Source organism: Periplaneta americana, chromosome 17 (genome assembly GCF_040183065.1).
Source record: "Periplaneta americana isolate PAMFEO1 chromosome 17, P.americana_PAMFEO1_priV1, whole genome shotgun sequence".
Lineage (NCBI taxonomy): Eukaryota > Metazoa > Arthropoda > Insecta > Blattodea > Blattidae > Periplaneta > Periplaneta americana.
In genome coordinates this window covers 4,352,972-4,379,192 of record NC_091133.1, presented here as the reverse complement: position 1 = coordinate 4,379,192, position 26,221 = coordinate 4,352,972, and the positions used below count along the sequence as shown (strand labels likewise).

Genomic DNA, 26,221 nt, shown 5'->3' with positions numbered 1-26,221 from the left:
TGGAGAATTCAGGGGAAAAAAGTAAGAATTTTAGTCCAGTAGAAATTGATTTACTGCTGTCTTTAGTTAGTACAAAGAAAGATATATTAGAATATAAGGAAACCGATAGTGTATCTTTAAACGACAAAGAAAAAGCTTAGCAAGAGCTAGCAGAAAGTTGCAATGAAATTAGTGAAACTGTAGTACCAGTAAGAGATTGGAAGATATTAAAGGGGAAGTTTGAAAACCTAAAAAAAAAAAAAAAACCTGTAAAAGGAGATTTTCCGAAGATCAAAAATAGACATCAGGTGTAGGTGGAGGCCCATATCAACCGAACTTAATAACCAGGGAACGGATTTATATGGACTAAAAATATATGAAATATGTAAATATATATGTAGTTATTTTTACCAAAATATGGAATTAAATATGGATTTTTACCAAAATATGGAATTAAATATGGACTTAAAATTATAAAAAAATGACTATGTACGTTAAATATTGGTACATTTTAATCAAACTAAACAAAAAATATAATGGACGTACCTTATCTTCCAATGTAGTTTCAACAAAACACAATTTTTATTGTCTGTTACCATAACAATAGGTTACAAACATTTCTTTCAAGTGCTGAAAAGTGAATCTTCTTCTATTGTCTCTGAGGATAGATTTATACTGACTAAAAGAGCGTTCGACGTCACAAGAAGTAACTGGTACATAATTCAATTTCACAATGTCTGCTGGGGATAAGTCCAAGTTAATCTTCACTGTTGATTCACCACTCATCACAGCAACAACCTTTTGTAGTTCTTCATATCCAGGGTTTTTTGAAAGTACAGTGTCCACCTTAGCTCTTACTGCATCTGCAACTTTACCTCTACCACGATTCAGTTGTTCCACAGTACTATTTATAATTTCAAAACTTTCAGATAGTGAAAGGTGCCTATTTTGGAGACTTTTGAGCGTTTTTATGATGCATGAAAATGTATGCTGAATGTGAGCTAAGTCATTCTTCACACTTATGTCACAGGTAACTGTTTTCGCAGTATCAATTGAGACTGCATCTTCAGAGTCCAATGCAAGGAGAACATTGTTAATAGAGTCTATATGTTCGGCATAATATTCAACTGCTTCTAGCCATGTACCCCATCTAGTTAAAATTGGCTTTGGTGGCAATGGAATTTCAGGGTACATTTCTTTCAACACGTTAACTCTACTGGGAGCTTTGAGAAATACTTTTTTCACTGATGAAATCAACAAATCTACTTTAGGGAAATTGTCTCTGACCACTTCTGCCACACGATGAAATGCATGCGCCACACAAGTAAAATGAGTCAATTTAGGATATACAACAGATAATGCTTGTCCAGCTTTGACCATATAAGGGGCAGCATCGCTAATAAAGAATAACACATTATCGTACATAATACCCTTTGGCCACAGGATACCCATAGCTTCGTTGAACAGTTTAACTATAGTTTTGTTATTGCACTTTTCTAGAACATCACAATGTAAAAGAATTCGTTCAGAATATTGTTCACTTAACAAACCGATAACTACATTACCAACAAGTCTACCTTCTTTGTCGGGAGTCTCATCAATGGAAACCCAAATTGAACTATCTTTAATTTCATCTCTTATCTTCTGTATTGTCTCATCGTAGATGGATGGAGCATACGTCTTCCTAAGTGTTGACTCATCCGGGATTGTATGTTGAGTATATTTTTCAAGGAATTCCCTGAAGACCTTATTCTTTAGTTTGTAGAGAGGAATATCAGCAGAGATGAGAGAACGGCACAGGTCGATGTTAAACTCAGATCTTACATTCGATGTTGTTGGTTGTGTTAAAAACAATTGTCTCTGCTTGGAATTTAGTTGTTTGTTGGCCTGATGTTTACTAGTTGTAATGTGTTGTTGCACCAGGAACTTTTGTGTAGATGATACTGCACACTGACACAAATTACAAAATAATATTTTATTGTCAGTTGATAAACCATCTTCTTTAAATTCTGAAATGTAACTTGTTAGTTTTGATTTTAAATTGACTGAATGACGTACTTTTGGCATATTTACCGTCTTTATAGTATGATTTACAAAACTGAACCTATGTGTACTCTGACTGGCATTTAACTGTTGAGCTGCACAACTGAAGTCTGTTAAAAATTTTAAATTAAATTAATACAGTTTTGTAACTTACTTTCCCATTGTTGATAGGACTGCTAATTTTCAAATAACTCTGATGTTAAAGGGATTACTGAACATGTGTTTAAATCTCTATTGTTGAAATGTATTTTTAAAAGTTAATGGAATTTTGTTTTGTTTTATTGTTAAACCTAATATAATATGGACTGTTTTATATGAAATATGGAAAATATATGGAAATTAACGAAAATATGTACTAAACTCTAAAATATGGAAAAATATGGAAAATAAAAGTAGGATTTTTCAACCCTACACATTGTGAAACATAAAGATAATGCAAAATATAAATTATATTAGCTTTATAAGTAAATATGTATTTACATATAAATCCTTTCCCTGTTAATAACATATTAAAATAAAAGAGATTATTGGCACAATGCAACTAGAGGGGCTACTATCTATATGTGACTCAGATTGTACTGGCCAGTCATCATTACTCGCATCTGTGGAGCACCCATCTGCAAACATTGGAAAAGCACTATTTCCTCCTCAAATCCAATCAATTCAAGATTCCAATGTAACTCCTATTTCATCTGTGGATCTATACAAGCCTGTAGCTTCTGAATCCCAAGCATTTGTCGCAGGTGACGACTCAAATTCCACTGATCAGGTCATCATTACTCGCATCTGTGGAGCACCCATCTGCAAACATTGGAAAAGCACTATTTCCTCCTCAAATCCAATCAATTCAAGATTCCAATGTAACTCCTATTTCATCTGTGGATCTATACAAGCCTGTAGCTTCTGAATCCCAAGCATTTGTCGCAGGTGACGACTCAAATTCCACTGATCAGGTAATTGAAGATATACCAATAGTATCTCAGAATAATATACGAATTAATTAAGTAGAAGCCATTTCATGTAGCAGTCAATTCAGTATTAGGGACCTGAGGGAACCTATTTCCACTCCACTCCTCATAAAGAAGAAAAGACCATTACTAGACAGTTCATTGGCAGGAAAGAAACTTGTGGCATTATGGCAAGAAAAACAAGTTCTGCAGTTACAAAAACAAGCAATAGAGGATCAAATTCAGTTCCAAAGGATGGAGCATGAATTTAAAGTACCGCTAACATATGTGAAAGAAGAACATACAGTGAAGATGAAACTCACAGTCCTTCGTATAAAAAAATGAGTTCGATCTTTCGATGAAAAGAAACATTCTTGAACTTGGTGTTAGGAATAGGGCATTGGACCTTAAAACAAACAGCAAATTGAAATCACAAGATTTTGAAGTAGTTATGATGTTTATTTTATTGAAGTCTATATGTTCTTTTTTATTTAAATTAAAAATTCAATCTAACGTATTAAATCACATTGGGTAACATATATTTAAAGGCAGTATTGATAACTTCAGTTTTGTAGTGGTCCTAATATGTTATGATGTTATTTTGATATTGTCATAATGTCATTCGGTTTATATCATTCACTGTATTAATACCATAATCAACATATCACATCAGGTTATCGTGCTACTTAAAATAGAAGATATTTAAATTTATGTAGCTTCTTAATAATTGAATAACAAGTTAATGAGTAAGTAGTTTAACATAATTCCAATTGAAAACCGAAATTCAATGCATGTTATCACCTATCACATAATTAATATATGGCTTATTTATAATATGTTAATAAAACATAAGAAAAAAACAGTAGGCCTAGGCCCAATTATAACATGACATCAAAATGTTCATAAATCAGTTCTGTTAGTTTAATTTCTAATTATTTTAATAGACATGAACATAATATGAAATATACAAAATATTCCCTCCAGCTAATTTCTTATATGTTAGAAAATAAATACACTGGATATTTCAAGTACGGTAAACTGTATATAGTGATCGTTGCTTACGATAGTGATTGACCACTTAAGCCACTGTCTGATCACGGCCTCCTTGAAAATATTTTGTAAAGGATTTAATGAGCCCTGACCTTTCTTTATCGTAACGATGGAGGTACTGCATGCAAAAATGTAACCCCAGAGTTGCTATACGTAGGCCTGCGCAAAGATGTCTTATTTCTCCGAGGAATATGTGGACCAGGGACATGCTCTCACGTCTGTGGTGAATGTTGATGAAGATCCGATGCCAATTTCGTTTAGTACGGTGAAACATGAACCAGAGGTGAGTGGAGCGCAAGGATTGCACTGGTGTTTTTCCAGAGTTTATATTTTATTTTCATTACCACAGGCACTACATGCTATCAACATTTTTGTTGCAGTGCTTTTTACTGTATGTTGGAGATAGAAGAAATCTGATAACTGTGTATTTATTATTTATGTCATGTTGTAGCGAAGTTTAATGTTGAACTGCACGCACGCACGCACGCACACACACACACACACACACACACACACACACTCTCTCTCTCTCTCTCTCTCTCTCGTGTGTGTTTTTTTTTTTTTGCTAATCAAACATAATGAAGAATATATGCAATGATATGCCCCGTTGTGTATTGTATGCATTACAGGCGGAAATATTAAAAAAACCTATGCACAGTTAACTTTGCGTATTTATCATCACAGACGTTAATAACATGTATAACAAATGTTTTTGCATGACAATATGCATTTGCATATAAATCCTGACCTTATTCATCATAATGGAAAGCACATGCAATGCGTTCTGATCAGGCTGTGGCATACGGACACATACAGAACAACTTGCAAAGTTAGAAGTCGTCTTCTAACACCCTGTAATAAATTGCTCATTTAAGGCGTCTCTTTGTACTGCAGGAACGGAATGTTTTGTATGAGCTTGTGACTGATATAAAGGAGGAATATGAGGACCAGAGCCAAGATCTCACTTCTGAGACAAAATTTGAGGAAGATCCGGTGCCAGTTTCGTTTCCTGTGGTGAAACGTGAACCAGAGGTGAGTGCAGCACAAGAAATGCACTGTGTTTTCTTCTTCCAGTGTTTATCTTGTGTGTTCATTGTAACGGACACTGCCTCTTTACAACAGTACTTACAGCGCCTTTTAGTCTGTGATAATGGCAGAACAATCTCATCTCTATTTTTTTTATTTATGTATTGTTGTATTGTTATCTCGTTTTTGTTTTATATTTGAAAGGAAATTGCTTGTTATACTTAACCGTAATGGTTACCATATCAACCGATTTCCACAATGTATTATCACAGTCTAGAACATACAGTAACGAAGCTCATTGTGTAATAAATATTTATTTATTTATTTGTTTGTTTGTTTGTTTGTTTGTTTGTTCATTCATTTATTCACTCACTCACTCATTCATAAATTTATTGTTGCTAACCACTAGGATCGCTACCATCGCCTCATTACAGGCAATGCGAAATAGTACGTGTACAGTATATTGTTCCTAGCAACCTCACATCTCAAGTTTCGTGACTGTATATACTGGACTGTGGAATTATTTTGATAATGTGTTGTACTTGACTTGATTTCTTTTTGTTTTCTCTATGTTTTTGTGTAAAATTCAGGATGCATTTCACGGTTTTCAAATGATTATTGATTATGCGGTACATATATGCATTAATATTATCACCCTGTCTTCATTTGTCTTTTCACCCATTGTTTTTAAGTATTTACAAGTCTGGGATATGTATTTTCTAGCCATTATTTTTATATAGAAAAAATTATTTTGTAACTTTAGGCTAAATTGGTGGGCTTATTTGGTTGAATTGCAGAAGGTGCTCCAAATTCTGCAAAATGTTCTGATACATACAGAAACGTACATACATCACTGTATTGTTTATTCTATGTACGTTTTTCAATCAATAAAGTGCATTCAAATTTATTATAGTTAGAGAAACATAAAGTTAAAAATTTCAGTTGGCAAATCTTGAAATTGTTAGAAATAGAAATAGAGGTTCTGAATTTTCTATAATTTTGAATGAATCTGAAATATCTTGAAGTTCTTCCCCCACAGTGCAGTAACATTACAATCCATTTTTCCTTCAGATGTTTTTTCATAACCTGCCTCAATAAATGCATTAAACTGTCTGATATCTTCTGCATCTGAAAGTCTCTTATATTAAAAGGCGCACACATTACATATTTTTTAATTAATCCATCATGTTGCGCTTCAATCATACTGGTATAGCCTACTATCTTACAGTTATTTTCAATTTCTTGTCTTGACAAAAGAAATAATATTTGTTTTGTTGACTGCTGTCACCATGTTTTATGTAATATGGTTTATTTAACAGAGTTTATAGAACATTTATAACAAGCTCAGATAACTACACTTAGGGTACATAGTTGCCCTCACAGTGCTGATGTACATGGACACTACCTGTGAGTATCAGTACACATAACAGAGTGAAAGTTGTGGGAAGAAATTATAAAACGTTTGACTAAATTGTGATTAAGGATTTTGAGTATTTGATGGCTGGTATAAAGCTATGGAGATTATATAATGGAATATCTAAAGGTTTTACCTTCACTAAAAAAATAATTCTAGTCTTATTATAAAAGTGTTGCGTTTGCCAAACAAATAGATTAGATAGAAATGTAGAATAGACAGAGAATGGAAGCTTTTAAGCATTTTAGAATTTAGATTATTGAAAAAAAAATGTTTAAACTTTTTTCTTTTTCTTCTTGTGCTGGCTATTTTGTCGTTTGTGTTGAAGGATTGTATGGATAGCAGTATGCTTGAAATGCGCCATGAATGTGACAAATAGATGAGACAGGAAATTAAGAGCTATTTGAGTGATTGTTGTTTGTTAGTCAACTGTCTGAAGATAAGTTTGAACTTCGGAAGTGACACTATTAAGGTAACTAACCCAGGAGATAATGGAATAGGATGACTAGTTTCTGTCCTCCAAATAAAGAATCAATAGATTTTATTTGAAATTCAAAGCTTTGAAGTGGAAAACTTTTAGGTATTGTCACATTCTTTCTTAATGTATGGTAATTATGTAGATAGTGATGGTAGGTCATGAACTGGATTACATCTAATCCCCCATGACTTGCTATTGCAATGAGTAAATACATATATTTGGAATGGTGTTTGTGTTCATATGCTTTTACATGGAAGAAATTATGAAGCTAAACATTATCAGTATATGCACAGAAATTGAATGAACAAAATGAATATGGATGTTAGCTGCTGAGATTATGAGCTCAAAAATAGGACCAAAATCCATATAAACCAAATAAAGTTTACATTGTTGAGACGTTATGTGATGTTGAAATTTGTGGTTACACAATGAAATAATATTACACATTGTGAGACTAAGGAGAATTCTACAATTGGTGAGTGGAAATTGAAGCATTTCTTCACAGATAATTCCTGCATCAGTAGTTAGTGATTCTATAAGGAACAGAAGTACCGCTTGAAAAATGTGGTCCAAGAATTGTTTTTTGAGAGTTGAAATTGTACTAGGGTCCAGTATGATTTAAACTAAGATTATCAGATATTTTCACAGAATCCGGAGACAGATATCAACATATGACAAAAAAAAAAAACATTTGAGTTCATTTGTCATTCACTTGTTTTGTTTTTTCACATTTGAAGAATAAAAGTAGACATTCACTTTAGGCAGACACAGTAAAAATATCCTCAACCCAAAATCAGAAGAAGGGTTGGGATAAGTCTACCTTAAAAAAATAAATAAAATGAAAATATTCTTAATCTCCCAAAAGTACAATAAAGCATAATTGTTAAAATAATTACAACGAATAAAAAAAAATGTCTATAATAATTATAATGAAAAATAGATTCTCTTCCCATAATTATTAATACACAAATTCATAATCTTAATAAAATTAAACCAAAAGAAATTAAATCACTACCAAACAAGTAACCTAAATTACCTCAATAAAATAACTTCACCCTAGCAAATCCATTAGTAACTCCAGTACATATTCAACCAGAATGATATTTTTTATTCGCATATGCCATTCTATGATCAATTCAAAAAGATAATTTTCATTAGTTTTAATAATTTAACAAAAATATTGGTCTTGTAAACAAAAAATAAGGAAGACTTTTTAAAATTTACTCATCCTACTTACGTACTACTGACAACTGTATTTTTCAGAAGAGTGAATTTTTTTCAGCAGGTAGAATCTGGATCCCAATTTTGCAGCGAATTTCTCACGGGATATGTTGAAGACAGCAGGCATGGCTCCAACAGTTTCTAAATCATTCTCGAAGTCTGCATCCTGTTCTTTAAGAGAAGCATTAATTCCAGGAAGACACATGGCTAGTTCACTTCTGGAGTACATGGAATCATTTTCTCAGAGAAAGAAATTAAAATTTTGCTTCATTTTGAGCAAGGAGTGCAATTTTCTTCATTCCACTTCGCTAATTGCTCTGAATTTGCAAGAAATTGCATGAAATAAATCATCTTGAACAAGGTCAAGTTCATCTACATAAGAAGATGTCAACAACATTACGTAGACCATCTGTCTCGTGAATGAATAACCCAGGCACAAGATTTCATGAAGTTCACAAGAGAGCCTAAGAATTCTGTTGTGGAATAAGAACTATATTCTTATATATGCGAAAATAACATAATTGATGGTAGAGTAAGTGTCTCTTCTTTCCCAGAGTTCAATTTTTCTGTTAACCTTGATAACTAGAATGACTCGACTATAGTAAGTTCTCATCTTCAGTTTTTAGTATGTCTTAAAGAAGAGGCTGCAAAGTTGTGTTATCAAAAATGCAACCACAACAATGTCCACATATCATTAAACCATAATAGTGAAATTCCGAGGATGTCTTGAAAAATTATTAAATCCAGGGACATTATGGGGACGAATTTCGTTCAGGAATGAAAAGAAAATTTGCGGGATATATCCCTGGGTGAATAGGGATGTTCAATAATTTTACTCTGTAGTGCTGTTTGGTTTATTGAGATATCTCTATTAGTTCTGTCACAATAGGAGTTTCTAATCTCGTACAAATTTGTGACATACTCAGTGAATTTGGCTCCCACGAACAGTAATAGACACATCTCCTTCGAAAGATGAAGTTGGGCACTAGCAGTGCAACTGCTGAATTGAGTTCTTCGCATCATCCTTGGGCAAAAGCATTGCGCATAGAATGAACACTTCTTTCTAATACTGGGAAAGAGATAAAAATCTTTAAATTTTGGTTGACAAAAGCACTACTCTTAAGTAAAAAGACAACTTCGATCACGTACATAACAATATCACAGATGTAGAAGCCTTTACTATTTTTATGGACTTAAGTGAACTAGAAAGTCAAAAAACTGCGACAATAAAGAAAGTTTCATAAAACTGTTTAGCTTCTTACAGTTTAGATGAAGGCTTTTTCAAAAGGTAAGCCTGGGTGGCGTATTTGGTATAGCACTGGCCTTCTGTTTCCGAGGTTTTGGGTTTGATCCCGGCCTAGGTCGAAGGCATTTAATTGTTCATAAATGCGACAGGCTCATGTCAATAGATTTACTGGCACTAGAACTCCTGCGGGAGAAAATTCTGGCACACCGGCGACACTGTATAACCTCGGCAGTCACGAGCGTCGTTAAATAAACATAACGTAATAATTTCTTCAAAAGCTATTAGTGAGCTTTGTTTGTAATAAGGCAGATGTAATGCTTGGAGTGAAATCTGGAGAGGGTACTTTGTTCAAGGAACAATTTCAAAAAATTTTATGGCATTGTAATTAGTGACCCAGTCTGTGGCTAAAATTCCTTCTTTCACTTTAAGGCTTACATTGATAAATTGTTTTATACGTTATTTATAGCCAGTTACCAAAAACCATAAGGGAACTGGAAAGTGTAGTCACGAAAGTGGGAGTGCAGTTTAAAAGTACTGGCAACATGTTTTATATTCGCTTGGTTTTCAATATGGAACGCTTACAGTGCTATAGCAAATAAATCTGGAAAAAATAGTAGAGAGAGAAAAGGAACAAGAAAAGTCAAGGTACAGAGAACTATTGGAAAAGCTAATATCTGAAGAAGTTCTTCTTCGTTTAGTTCTTTTTGGAATGTTTTAGAAGAACTTTCGAATATATCAAAGCAACTACAGGAAAGAACGCGTACTCTATCAAAGGCTGATAGGATCATTATAAGAACAATTTTCATTGTAAACAACAAACAGAACAGTTCAGACGACTTTGCAAGACAGGTTCAGGAGGCCAGTTCCAGTAACTTCCAAATACACGAATTTGACACTGAATAATTTCCAGGTTCCACAGTGTTCCCCACTCATACATGTCGAAATGCTTGTTGTCGCAGTGTGTGGTAGCTCAGTTTTGTAATGTTTGAGTACTTGCAGGTACGAAACAAAATGCTGCTAGTGTACCAACTCAGAATAAGTGAAACGTATAAAAGGACGGTAGGGGTGTTAGAGTAGGATGTTTGGGAATGTGTCTTTTTTTTTGCAGGAGTTCAATGGAATAAAAGCAGGCCGTCATGTTTTATGACAGTTTCCCTTCACACATAAGTATTTTCTAGCTGTCCACTACAGTCAGAAACAGTCTTATTGTTTTATTTTATTTTAATATTATTTTTTGCAAATCTGCGCTAGCGGATGCCAAAATTCATGGAAAATCCGTTAGGTAGCATCACAGTTTGGATGTAATCATAGCTGCGAGCACAAACATCAATTTGTGAAATGGCGGACAACGGGCGATTGACTGTTGAACACAAGGTAAAAGTTATTCTGTATCGTGAGTAAACAAAACTTTAGATTATGGGCTAGGGAACCTCTTCGCATGCTGCATGAAAAAGAAATGTTTGGGGCAAAAGTTTCTGTATGGGCCGCAATTTCGATTCACGGAATCATCGGTCCAATTTTCTTCGATGAAACTGTCAACCAAGTTCGATACAAAACCATGTTGGAAAGCAGTTTTATCCCCCATCTCATGGCAAAAGGTCTCACTATGGAAACTCAGTGGTTCATGCAGGATGGAGCCCGTCCACACACTGCAAACACCGTTCTGGATTAGCTGCACAAAATGTTTGATCTTCGTGTGATGTCACATCGACATGGGTGCGGCAAAATGTGGCTGCCTCATAGACCGGACATTAATCCATGCGATTTCTTTTTGTGGGGATTCCTAAAAGAGAAAGTGTACCAAAGGAGGCCAGAAAATGTGGTGCAGCTCAGAGTCCTTCTAGTGTAGTTGTGCCCTATCTGAAGACTTGTGTCGAAAAGTGGTGACGAATGTAAGGGTTCGTTTGCAAGACGTTGTAAGACAAAACGGCGGTCATATGGAACATGTTCTGCGTTAGAGATAAAATTGCAAATCCTAATTATTAATTCTGTATAATTTTGTAAAGCTTTAATACAAATCAATAGCTGTTACATGTAAAATAAATGGTATGACATTTCTTGTGCCACTCTGTATATGTACAATAGTATATTATATGCAGGAATGGCCGAAATATGCACGATTTGCTTTTCATATTATTATAGACCTTCATAACGTATCTAAAAATGTTTCTGCATGAAAAATTTGCATTTGAATATGAATCTTGGCCCCATTACTCATAATGTCGAGCTGTTGCATGCAGATATATTGAGAGCAGCTTGTAATGTTAGTAGTCGTCTTCTAACACCCTGTAATAAATTGCTCATTTAAGACGTCTCTTTGTACTGCAGGAACAGAATGCCTTGGATCAGCATGTGACTGTTATAAAAGACGAATATGTGAACCAGACCCCTGATCTCATATCAGAGATAAAATTTGAGGAAGATCCGGTACCAATTTCATTCCCTGTGGTGAAACGTGAACCAGAGGTGAGTGGACCATAAGGAGTGCCTTGTTCTAATCTTGTATCTTGATTGTCACAGACACTACCTCTTTACAACAGTGTTTGCAGTGCCTTTTACTTTATGATAGAGACAAAAAACACTTATCATTATTTATTGTTACAAGATATGTAATGTTGCACAGAACTAATGCTGGATTTCATTTTTTCAGCTATTTGGTTCTGAGTATTTACATATTTGCAATGCATCTTTTGTAGAATATTATCTTATCCATAGAGAGAAGATATTTTGTAACTTTACTATAAATTATATAGCGGATGTTGAGTGTATTGTAGAATAGGTTCTAAGTTTTTCAAAATGTTGTTATATATGCATGCAAGTACAGCATGCAGGAAACTGTTGTGTATATTTTAGTTACTCTTATTTTGTCAGTATGGTGCATTTAATTTTAATACAGGTAGGGAAACGTAAAATTAGAAACTTCACTTTGCCAGTATTTTAAAATTACTAGAAATAAACACTGTATTTGAATTTCCTTTACTTCTTTTGACTAGTCTCCAACTTAGTTAAAATTCTCGGGAATGTTATGAAGTTCACAAAATTCTTCAACGAATTTTCTAACCAATTTTATCTCTATAATATAATAATCAGTATTTTCATAGCAAAGGAATCTTTGTGTACTGGAGCTTTAGTATAATTGTATACTTCATGATTTTGCCTGACAGAAATTATGGAGCAAAACTGGATGAAAATATAATGAGCACAGAAGTACTATCGAAAGCAAACTGGTCCACACCTGTGGAGTAATGGTCAGCGCGTTTGGCCGCGAAACCAGGTGGCCCGGGTTCGAATCCCGGTCGGGGCAAGTTACCTGGTTGAGGTTTTTTCCGGGGTTTTCCCTCAACCCAATACGAGCAAATGCTGGGTAACTTTCGGTGCTGTACCCCGGATTCATTTCACTGCCATTATCACCTTCATTCAGACACTAAATAACCTAGATTTTGATACAGCGTCGTAAAATAACCCAATAAAATAAAAATAAAGCAAACTGAACCAGATCAGTATATACCTGGTAAAATAAAAATTTGAGGTCATACAAAGACTTAGTATTAGACATTGTCAGAAAAATGGGGATTGTACTAATTTCGTTTAAAGGTGTGGAGTTACAATTAGCATATCTGACCATGAAACTAGGAAATCGGTGTCCAGATACTCGTCTGGACAATTTACCCGTTTGAAGCTTTTTCAGGTGTCATCCCTTAACCCACTGAGAGCAAATGCTGGTTAACTTTCGGTGCTAAACCCTAGACACATTTTGCTGGCGTTATCACCATCACGTCACTGGGATGCCGGAGCAGTTGTTAAAATGTATAAGATAAACCACTTACAAAATTCACCAAATTCGTGACTAGTAATTGAATTATTCGTTCATAGATAATTTCTGCTATTATAAGTAATTAAATAGTTACTCTATAACAGCCATTTTCCACCAGTGTGCCGTGGCATACTCAAACGACCCACTGTTGTGCGGCAGAATATGAAACATGGCACAAGTCAAAGTGTAGGTATGCGAGCAGCAGAAAAGAGAATGACTGATGCCCATCTAGACTAGCCAGATTAGGGAAGTACCAACCTTAAAAAATATCGTATTTTATTTGCTTTTGTGAAATAAAGTGTTTCCTGGATTAGATATCTTATCAAAACATGTAATAATATTGTATCTTTTCGTATTTCCTAAATATAAAATAAAGAAGACATGCATAATACCGTAAGTTTGACACTGGTATTGCATTGGAATAATTTCTGTCATTAAATTTTGCATTTCTATGATAAACTTCAAGTAATAATACAAAATTTGGTCCACACCTGTGGAGTAACGGTTAGCGCGTCTGGCCGTGAAACCAGGTGGCCTGGGTTCGAATCCTGGTCGGGGCAAGTTACTTGGTTAAGGTTTTTTCTGGGGTTTTCCCTCAACCCAACTTGAGCAAATGCTGGGTAACTTTCGGTGCTGGACCCCAGACTCATTTCACCGGCATTATTACCTTCACCTCATTCAGACGCTAAATATCTGAAGATGTGAATACAACCTCGTAAAATAGCCTAGTTAAATAAAAAAATACGAAAGTTGTGTTAGCTTAATTTCTGATTAACATGTACTTTGTTTCTGTTCTCAACGTCTTTTGTACCATGCGCCTTTTCACCATTCAGTATATTATCGTTCCTCGTATGTTACTAAAAGTAAGTCATATAAAATTTAAAATATTTTATTTTATATATTAATGCATATACTGGATGGCTCAGAAAGGAATGCATTTTTGTTTTTCAAATTACGCGGCAATATAAGAGAGGGCGTTACAACACTGTTTCCTGGCAGGAGAAGTGGACTTGGAAATTCAGTAGAGATGGTTCGCTTCGACGGTGCAGAGCGTGCTTTTTGTGTGCGGTCGTATCACCAAAACAACAATTCCTACTAAACTACTCAACGATTATTTCATGCACATTTTCACCTGCACGACATTAGACAACGTCCAAGTGCAAATGTGATTAAGCAAAGGGTAAGGAAATTCGAGACAACTGGTAACACAACAAACAGACGACCTGTAGGTCGTCGCAGGAGCATCAAGAGCGAAAATAGCATTGAGCGTGTTCGGCAATCTGTGGCAGCGGATCGACGCCAATCAGTACGCAAACGGGCTGCGAACTAAATTTGCACCGATCCAGTGTGCGGCGCATATTGAAAATTGACCTGGGTTTACATCCATACAAAATCCAGTTAATGCAGATGCTGAAGATAACTGATTGTGCTGATCGTCTTGCTTTTGCAGATGAAATGTTAACTCGTTTCAACGATTTTAACAACATTATCTTCAGTGATGAAGCCCATTTTCATCTGGATGGAAATGTCAATAAGCATAATTGTCGCTACTGGTCGACACAAAACCCTCAAGAGAAACATCAGCGACATCTGCACAACCCTAAAGTCACAGCATGGGCTGCATTGCCATCTCAAGGGATCATAGGGCCGTTCTTCTTTGAAGATGGGCGTGGTTGTACCGTAACAGTGAATGCAGACCGATATTCCAGGATGATTGAAAGGTTCTTAGGTCCCGCACTTCAGAACTTCGTAGGCTTCAACGATGAAACGTGGTTCCAGAAAGATGGGGCTACGAGCCATACTGCAAATGTGTCCTTACGAACTATCGGAGCACTGTTCCCAGAGAAACTCGTCTCAAGGAGGGGTGACATTAACTGGCCCCCTAGGAGTCCCGAATTAACCCCACTTGACTACTTCTTCTGGGGATACCTGAACAGTCGGGTGTACAGCACAACTCCAGCCAATCTGCAAGAGCTGAAGGACAACATTCAGGAGGAAATCGCAGCCATTCCACAACAAATGTTACAAGCTGTCGTTGGCAATTTCAGGACATGCCTGGAGGACTGTCAGCGTCGTGAGGGTAGACATTTGTATGATGTAATTTATCACACATGATTTTCCAAGGTCTGTATTTTGAGTTTATTTCAATTAAAATTGTGCATAGATACAAATAACCGAGTTATAATTGAAAGAAAAATGCATTTATTTCTGAGCCACCCAGTACATTTATCTCATTTAATTGTACTTTATAGTACTTTTTCCCTTTCAAAACCGTCAAAATTTCCCTGCTGTTTTGGAACAACAGATTTAGTTTATATGAATGTGCTGTAGGATTTTAAATTACACCTTTGTGCATCACATGTTGGAAAAGGTTAAAAAATGCAGATCTATAAGGAAAAGAGTTACGCCACGAAAGATCTGCCCCAAGAATTGTGTTCTTTTATCTAATTCTACTAGGCCTAATATGCATTACGGTGTGCTTTTGTTAATGTAAATTGTCTGCTTTTTCTTCTGTTTCTTCCGTATTTTTAGGAAGAGCAGAGTGACTTGCACACAGTGAAGGAGGAGCCAAGGGTGGAACTAACGGCAGAGGACAACGAGAGTTTAACAGAAAGGTGAGTGTGGTGTGCGAGTCTTCACATAGGGAGTTCATTATGTTTCAGGTTTCCGTTTACTTGACTGTCTTGAAGGACCTACAGAAGAACTGTCTGTCTGAATCAGCCAGCAATAATCAGTCATCACATTCGCACTCCACTTCCTTTGATATCTCATTTCCGTAAGCACTGTTCAAGCTTTCCTTCAAGTTCTTCACTAAAAGTGCCTGGATTTTCAGGCAAATAATGTAGATGGACATGCAAGAAGTGATCCCACACTCATATTGCAGCCCAAGGTCTTGAAACTCTTTATCTTAATTAATACAATTTCTTTAAAATTGGGATCTTTGTAATTCCCACGGGAATAATGAACTACCATTATGAGTCCATTACAAGTGTTTTTCTGCGAACCGCTCATCACTTTTACAAAGTCATTGGGTAACATTAATTTGGCTATTTTACTTATTTCTGATTCTTCTTGTTCTTCTTCCTATCCCGTATTAAGCCCGGTTGCCTGATACGTTCTCACTCCTTGGTTTCAGCAGATGGCCCAACTGTCTCACTCACACAAGAAACATTTTGGTGTTGTTATTAAAATAATGCAGAGTTTTTAGCTATAAAGCCATTAACTCTCTTGCTCTCCAATATTTCTCACACATATTGAGTTTGGAGTAGTGCACCACTGCAACTTATGATTTCCAAGTTATGGGGTAGCCGCGTGCTTCTCTGCATGTTACTGTACGACTATTCCGTGTTCAGGCACCGATGTAGAAAATGTTGCAGTAAGTAAGGAATCACAGTCATATAAATGAGACAATTTATGTTATCAGTATCTGATATGCGTCGTGCAAAAAAATAATCAGCAATAAAAATGTGTAATGAAGTTAGAAAAATTGTACGAAAGACAAACATATAAATAAGACATAAGCATTATTGAAACTTGAAGTATTTTAGATATTATATAATTATGATTTTTTTTTACTATTTCTTTAGAAATTAACAGTACTTCTCGTGAAATTATATAGCATAATCTTTTAGGCGAAAATAGTATGCATTTTACGCGAGTTATTTTCTGTCACGAAACCTTGGGAGAAAGATCCACACATTGGTATGTAAATACATGCACATTCTCATCAGTAAATAAAGGTAGTTACTTCCTAAGTTTATTTCATTATCTATTTGTTGCAATTCAGATGCGCACTGGTAATGGGGAAAACATTTTCTTATATTACAAGCGTTCATTTTCCTCACTTGAAGGACCTGCAGCACACACTTGTTGATTAACGTTTATTTTTTTATATAACTAGTCTTCATAGAACAGGAGGGGTAACATTAGTAGCAAAACAACTAGCTAGATATAGAATAGACTTAGTGGGAGTACAAGAGGTTAGGTTAGATGGGAATGGCATACCACAAATAGGAGATTACTTGTTGTATTACGGGATAGGAAACAATCGCACAATTAGGAACAGGATTCTGTTCATAAAAGAATAAAATCAGCAGTAAATAAGGTCAAATTGAGGAGCATTTCTTCAAAATGTAGATAGATGTTACCAACACAGTTTTTCAGTATTTACGTTTTTTTCTTTACACGTAGAATTATTATTTTTTTCCATATTTTTCACACACAGAAATATTAGTCATATTGAAGGATAATTTAGGCATGCTATCAAAATAAAAATTATATTTCAATATTTCACTATATTTAATTGTGAATTCTACAAGTTTTCTCAAAACTCGACAAATGCTCACTATGAGACCAAGTTCTTGTATTAATTTTATCATTTTTTATTATTATTTTATTTTAACGTTGAAATGACTTTAATAAACAAGTAAATAATGTACAATAATTTTACATAGCGTACTAATCAACAATAAAAAATTAAATATAGGCATGCTGAATTATTAATTAAAGAACATAATTATTATTTAGAGTTATTAAGTTCACATGTATAGTTTTATGGGATGAAGGATTGGTGAGATTTTGTAGATATAATATAATATAATATAGTATAGTATAGTATAGTGTAGTATAGTGTAGTGTAGTGTAGTATAGTGTAGTAAAGTGTAGTATAGTAAAGTATAGTATAGTATAGTGTAGTATGGTATGGTATGGTATGGTATAGTGTAGTGTAGTGTAGTATAGTATGGTATATTATAGTAGAGTATAGTATAGTAATAGTATAGTAATAGTATAATATAGTGTAGTATAGTAATAGTATAGTATAGTGTAGTATAGTAATAGTATAGTATAGTAATAGTATAGTAATAGTAATAGTATAGTATAGTAATAGTATAGTATAGTAATAGTATAGTAATGGTATAGTATAGTAATAGTATAGTATAGTAATAGTATAGTATAGTAATAGTATAGTAATAGTAATAGTAATAGTAATAGAATAGTATAGTAATAGTATGGTATAGTATAGTAATAGTATAGTATAGTATAGTATAGTAATAGTATAGTATAGTAATAGTATAGTAATAGTATAGTATAGTAATAGTATAGTATAGTATATAATATAGTATATAGTATAGTATATAGTATAGTATAGTATAGCTAGATAAAATTCATTTGCATCCGCTGATACTTCAAAATATATAAGGAGATTGGAGACATCTTCTTTCTTTCCCTTGCTTACCATGTTCTTCTTCGACATCACTGGATTCTTTCATGATTTTGTAGATAGCTTGTTTCTTCTTCAGCACTTCTATCTCTATCCTGTCGCCAAAGTATGTACTGCTTACTGATACAGTGATTGTCTTTGAGATTTTTTGTAACATATGACACAATGGTTAGTCATTTTGAATGGGAGCTTAGAGCGAATAACCATATTATGTGATCTGGACTTAATCTCTCACTTGCCAGCCTACATTCAGTATTTTCACTACTCTACGTTTTGGCGATGAAATGTTCATATAATGTAGAACAAATTTATTTTGATCAATTTGGTTAAGAGCCATTACTCTGTGATTAAATTACTGATATCTTCATAGGTTAAATCTACAGCTTTACACTCCCTCTTTCCTTTAGCAGTTTTCTTTACATTTTCTATCTTGAAGTCCATGTGAGCAAATAATTTGAGGCTCTTAATTGTTCATTCTAAACTCTTTCCTTTGCTTCTTTGACTTCAATCTACATTTTCGGCCACCATACAGTTCTGTGATTTGTGATATTATCTTCTGATCCAGACATTTAGTATAATACGATGTTACACCTCTTTATAAAACCATTTAAAGTAAGCTACAATAAGTAAACAAAATTAATCTAGATTGCTCCTGGTACAACAATGAACTATAAATTTATATGTATAAATGCTACCCCAGACAGCGCACGTGTTCCTGGAAAGTGCTTGCGCAGTATAACATCTAGGCCTACTTATTCACGCTGCATTTATCGAGTATGCTTTATTTAAATTAAATCATTTATCGAGTTTTCAAAAAACCTATCAAGTTTAACATCCTCTACACGCTGCAAGTGTCGCGTTATGAAAAATCTGACTTCACAGTTGGATGCAGAGTAACGAAATTGTAGTGACATCATGTATACAGTATCTGGCCACATTATTATAATCACTCACACTTTTACTGTACTTTACATATTACTTCCTCATTTGAACTCTGGTTTCCTTTCTGAAGCAGAATTCACATTACATGTATGTGTATGTATGTATTTATTTACACTGCAAGTGGGCAAGCACCCGGTGGCAGTGGTATATACAATATTAACAATACACAATAAAATGATAACCAATACACAATAAAATTTGCAATACACAATACAATTTTACACACAATACAATAATAATAAAACATAAAATAAAATACCTAATTTTACAATACAACCTACATAATTATCCATAGGTCCTACGTAAGTTTCAATATCTTTCACTTTACTCTCATCTCATTCCCTGTAGTGGCACTATGACGCATTTCACTGACACTTTAGCACACATTTCACTGACACTCTGTAACTCATTTCACTGACACTATAGAACACATTTCATTGACGCTATAAATTATCACTGATCGGAACTGTTCACTGCACTGTAAAACCATAACTTCACTGACTCACCTCGCTTCACTGATACAACAGTTCAAATAAGTCAAATAATTACATCCTTATGCATACTTATAAACAGAACTACATTTAAACTAAACATTTCTAGTCTAAGGCCCTCTTACACGTTAGTTTTAAATAATTTACAATTCAAACAAGGAAGTAAACTCGTCAGCCTAGATAAATACATGTCACCTTAAAAAAATTAAATGTTGAATGTCACCTTAATTTTAATTTTCACTTTATATACAACTTTTTAAATTATTCTTGAATCTCCTTAAGGAAGGACAGCCCTCAAAGACCGCTGCAGGTAGGTCATTCCAATCATTTATAGTTATATTTAAAAATGAGAATTTACCTACATCCGTTTTCTGTTTCCTACATTTGATTTTAAAATCATGATCGTTCCTACCATAGTACGTTGGCTTTTCTAACCGAGCCGTTATGTCTACCCATGCTTTCTGACCTAGATGTGCTCTATACAATGATGTTATTCTAGTTTTCCTACGTCTGTTTTCCAAAGTTTCCCATTTAAGTTCTTTTATCGTATCGTGTCCATCTTCTCTTTTACCTTTAACAAATTTCGCTGCCCTATACTGGATTCTTTCTAAGGAATTTATCTGGTATATTCTATAGGGATCCCAACATGTAGTTCCGTATTCCATTAACGGTCGCACTAACGTTAGATATGCTATTTCTCTCGATTTGGGGCTAGCCTTTCTCAAGATTCTCATAATAAAGTGAAGTGCCCTCCATGCTTTACCCGTAACATTATCAACATGCTCTCCCCAAGAAAGTTTGGAGTTTAAATACACTCCTAGGTATTTACAACATTGTTCTTGCGGAATTACAACACCACTGAATTCGTAATTAAGACTAGTTTCCTCTCGGGTTTTACAAAATGTTATAGATTTACTTTTAGAACCATTTATTTTCATCCTATGCTTTAACGCCCAGTTATAAATTTTATTCAAGTCTGTTTGAATAGCATCTACATCTGAATTATTTCTAATCTTTCTATAGATAATGCAGTCGTCTGAAAATAGCCTCATATTTGATGTAATATTCTGGCATAGGTCATTTACGTATATTATAAAGAGTAATGGACCCAGAACGCTGCCCTGTGGCACCCCTGAACTTATATTTCCAATTTCCGATATTTCATGACCTACTCTAACTCTCTGGGTTCTACCGTTTAAGAATTCTTGGATCCATAGCACCACTCTTTTATCTATTCCTAGCCTACTTAACTTATCTATTAATATGTCATGTGGCACCAAATCAAATGCTTTCGAAAAATCAATCACAACTGCATCGATTCTTCCGCCTCTATCTACCTCTTCACCTCTATCTACCTCTTTAATTCTAAAAGACAAAATTTAGAGTTTTTATCAGTTTCTTTGACAATTTTCACGTATGCTTCTCCGATGAATAAACCTTTCAGTGTTTGATGGACAAAGCAATGTTTGTTCGTCGACGAAAGGGAGAAAATTTTGCTCCTGGATGCCTGGTTAACACAGTTAAACACCCAATAACATCACGATATGGTCTGTGATATCAGGCAAAGGTTCAGGACGACTCTACATTGTTCAGGGAACAATGAAACAAGATCAATATATCCAGGTATTGGAAAACAGGCTTATCCCTCAGCTGAACGAATGGTTCCCAAATGGGGAGAAATATATTTTTATGCAAGATGGTGCCCCTTGCCGCACTGCCTAGGAGAGTCAAAACGTTTCTGGCTTCCAAAAACATTCCACATTTGCTATGGTCAGGAAACTCACCGGATTTGAATCACATTGAGAACGTCTGGAACCTCATAACAAGAGAGATGGCAAAAGAATTTAATACGACCAGAGTTCGACTTGGTGAAAGGCTGACACATGTTTGGAATCACAAAGAGAGGAGCCAGGAAATAATGCAGAAGTGTATTGTAAGCATGCCAAAGAGAATTGAAACCGTAATTAAAGCCAAAGGAGGTCGTACGAAATATTGAAATTTCTATAAAAATGAGGTGTGGTTGGTTATTTATTAATATATCTTGAATTAACATTGTTATAATTGTAATTTTACTTAGTATTGTTTAAAAATTAAATATGTAATGTGAATTCTGCTTAACAAAGGAAACCAGAGTTCAAATGAGGAAGTAATATGTAAAGTACAGTAAAAATTTGAGTGATTATAATAATGTGGCCAGGTACTTTAACTCAATTTCGTAAAATTTTGCATCTATCGAGTTTTGAAAAAACGCTCCTCAATTTATCAGTGACAGGTTATCATATTTAGTACTTAATGATAGATGGAGCGATGTCATAGTTATAAATGCTCACACCTCTACACAAGAGAAAGACGACGATATAAAGGATAGCTTCTATGAGGAAATGGTACATAGTTATGTAGATATCACATGAAAATTTTTATTGGGTGATTTCAATGCTAAAGTAGGACCAACTATTGGAAAAGAGAGCCTACACGTAACTAGTAATGACAGTAGTGTTAGGTTAGTCAAGTTTGCGACATCAAAAAGTTTAATTGTCAAAAGTACAACATTCCCCCATAAGAATATACGTAAATATACTTGGACTTTTGTCCACACCTGTGGAGTAATGGTTAGCGCGTCCAGCCGCGAAACCAGCTGGCCCGGGTTCGATTACCGGTTGGGGCAAGTTACCTAGTTGATGTTTTTCCGGGGTTTATCCTCAACCGAATATGAGCAAATGCTGGGTAACTTTCGGTATTGGACCCGGACTCAATTCACTGGCATTATCACCTTCATATCATTCAGAAGCTAAATAACTTAAGATGTTGATATAGCGTCGTAAAATAATTTAATAAAGTAAAACAAACAATATATTTGGAACAAATAGATCACATCTTGATAGATAAATGAAGACATACTGGAATAGTAGACATTCGAACTTTCAGGGGGGCAGACTGTAATTGTGACCATTATTTGGTAATTGGAGAATTAAGAGAAAAAGTATCAGTAGGCAGGCGAGTAGAGCAACAATTTCATATTAGTAAATTCAATACTCTGAAATTAAGAGACGAGGAAACTAAGCAACATTATCAGGTCGAAATTTGGAATAGGTTTGCCTCTTCAGGAAGTCCCGACGAAGTTGAGAAAGAGTTAGATGTTAATAGAATGTGGGAAAATATCAGAGATAGTATCAAAATTGCAGCTGAGCAGAGCACAGGTTTTTATGAAACTAAGAAAAGGAAACCGTGGTTTGATGAAGATTGTTGCATGGTAGTAGCAAAAAAAGGAAACAGGCAAAGTTGAAATTCTAGCAGGATCCAGTTGAGTATAGAGTTAATTATTTAATTGAAAGACGAGAAGCTAGTCGTACACTTAGAAATAAAAAGAGAGGTTACTTGAAGGAAAAACCGAATGAGGTAGAAACAAATAGTAAGAATAAAAACATTCCAGATTTATATAAGGTTATAAAGGAATTTAAGAACGGATATCAGGCAATGGTAAACGTGATCAAGGATGAGAATGGTGACTTGCTTGCAGACTGTCATTCAGTCCTGAACAGATGGAAAAACTATTTTGGGCAACTACTAAATGTACATAGGCCAAATAGAAATGAGCCATTTATACCCGAATCCACACTTTCAGAAGTAGCAATTGCGATAGAAAATGTTAAAAAGTACAAATCTCCAGGTATCGATCAAATTCCAGCAGAATTAATACAAGAGGGTGGAAGGGCATTGTCTATCGAAATTTATAAACTTGTACTTGCTATTTGGGAAAAGGAAATTGTACCAGAACAATGGAAGGAGTCCATAATTGTATCTATTTTTAAGGAGGACAAGATTGACTGTGGTAACTTTCGAGGAATATTACGTTTGCTGACGTCGTACAAAATCTTATCTGATATTCTTTTGAGAAAATTAACTCCATATGTAGATGAAATTATTGGGGATCACCATTGCGGTTTTAGGCGTAATAGATCGACTATTGGTCAGATTTTTATATTCGACAGATATTGAAGAAAAAATGGGAATATAAGATTACAGTACATCAGTTATTCATAGATTTCAAAAAGGCATATGACTCGGTTAAGAGAGAAGTTTTATATAATGTTCTTATTGAATTTGGTATTCCCAAGAAACTAGTTTGATTAATTAAAATGTGTCTCAATGAAACTTATAGTAGGATCCTTATAGGCCAGTTTCTATCTGATGGTTTTCGAATTCACTGCGGGCTAAAGCAAGGAGATGCACTGTCACCTTTACTTTTTAACTTCGTTCTAGAATATGCCATGAGGAAAGTTCAGGATAACAGGTAGGGTTTGGAATTGAACGGGTTGAATCAGCTTCTTGTCTATGCTGATGACGTGAATATGTTAGGAGAAAATGCACAAAGGATTAGGAAAAACACGGAAATTTTACTTGGAGGAAGTAAAGAGAGGTTTTGAAGTAAATGCAAAAAAGACAAAGTATATGATTATGTCTCGCGACCAGAATATTGTACGAAATGGAAACATATAAATTGGAGATGTATCCTTTCAAGACGTGGAGTAATTGAAATATCTTGGAGGAACAGTAACAAATATAAATGACACTTGAGAGGAAATTAAACGCAGAATAAATATGGGAAATGCCTGTTATTATTCGGTTGAGAAGCTTTTGTATCTAGGTTGCTGTCAAAGATCTGAAAGTTAGAATTTATAAAACAGTTATATTACTGGCTGTTCTGCATTGTTGTGAAACTTGGACTCTCACTTTGAGAGAGGAACAGGGATTAAGGGTGTTTGAGAATAAGGTTCTTAGGAAAATATTTAGGGCTAAGAGGGATGAAGTTACAAGAGAATGGATAAAGTTACACAACACAACTGCACGCATTGTATTCTTCACCTGACATAATTAGGAACATTAAATCCAGATGTTTGACATGGGCAGGGCATGTAGCACGTATGGGCGAATCCAGAAGTGAAAGTTTATTAGAACACTTACACACTGAGTTCATGCATCTATAGTTAGACTGGTCACAGACATGTCTTTGCATGAAGTCTTTAATGGATGCTCCAAATCCTGGCAGGACACCTGAAATCTTCTCATGAATATTAAGGAAATTCTCATGGTAGCAGATATTTCTGCATGAAAAGACTATGGACATCCCTAATAGGATAGAGAATGTGTCGTTGCGCTTTTGTGATGGATCTTTGTGATGAGACACCCTTCAGACTTGAATCAACTCTACTGATCTCATCATTTACATAAAATTCTGTAATTAGATTAGTTACATCATCACAAAGTCTCTCCCTCTTAATAGGTAATACTTTATTTTCTAATGGAACACCGTATTATGTGGCTAATTTTACAACCGTAGCCCTCTGCTTCCTTGGAGACTGAGGCATATTTCTATGAATTTTCTTGAATGCCTTTCCAGTGCAGATGGTGAAACCTCACTACTATCCTGAAGTAATTCTTCATTCAATGTGTTTTTGAGAGCCCTTCGACTCTTCTGCTTCCTAATCACAGCCTTAGATTTTCTTATATTCCGTTCCTGGTTAGATTCTGACGATTTTCTCTTCTCTCTATAACGCAGCTCTATGATGTTTGTAGTCTTCATTGTTCGTATTTTTTCTGCATATGTCCTTTGTCTGTCAGATCCAGTTTTGTTCATTCTAGATCCTTAAAAATACTAAAAAGGTGAAGTAAAAATATTTAAATTAATCTACTATAACTTAAGTTGCTTGTAAGGTTATGTTCAGTGTGGATTCAAACTGAGGTACTTTAGCTTAAATATTGCACACATAATATAATACAATAGGCCTACTTACTGCTTGTTATTTGACTGGTATATTCAATATTGTATATATAGTTTAGAGAAATTTTTCAGATGATACAGCACTGAATACACTTCCAACAGCAGCGGCGTCAGTAGTGTGACCAATGTTTGGACCACTCGATAAACCAGTATTTCTTAAACTTTTCAGTAGTTGGCACCAGTAATAATCTTGTTGCGAAAACTTTTAAAATATTTTGTCAGTAGTGTGACATGAAGACAACCATTTTCGAAATTAACCCCTTACTGCATGGGACAGTCTTGCACACACCGGTTTAATATTCAAATAACTTACGTAGTTCTTTCTTTGTCAACTGATGTCACATATGGTCAAATCCAATTCTTGACCATGTGCCGTATCTGTCTCAGTATGCTGTTTGAAATATTGTATGCTTACAGTCTTACTAATAAACCGTGTATAGTTTTTATACGAGACTTATGCAGAGTTGAGACAGAAAACGTTACTAATAAACCGTGAATAAGCTATGGACGTATAAACAGGCAGTAACTATACAATGGGAATTGCTTTGCAGTAGTAATATACACGAAACC

At 34.7% G+C, this 26,221-nt stretch overlaps 1 protein-coding gene across 1 annotated transcript in view; it reads left to right on the top strand.

Annotated features, from left to right (window-relative positions):
- Positions 1 to 4,086: 4,086 nt before the first annotated feature.
- LOC138693378 (zinc finger protein 721-like) overlaps positions 4,087 to 26,221 on the top strand; it is a 92,126-nt gene continuing 69,991 nt past the window's right edge. Inside the window, exons 1-4 of the mRNA XM_069817300.1 lie at positions 4,087 to 4,302; positions 4,914 to 5,051; positions 11,733 to 11,870; positions 15,751 to 15,833. Of these exons, the coding sequence (XP_069673401.1) occupies positions 4,189 to 4,302; positions 4,914 to 5,051; positions 11,733 to 11,870; positions 15,751 to 15,833 (473 nt within the window). The 5' untranslated portion in view covers positions 4,087 to 4,188. The remainder of the gene's footprint in view (positions 4,303 to 4,913; positions 5,052 to 11,732; positions 11,871 to 15,750; positions 15,834 to 26,221) is intronic.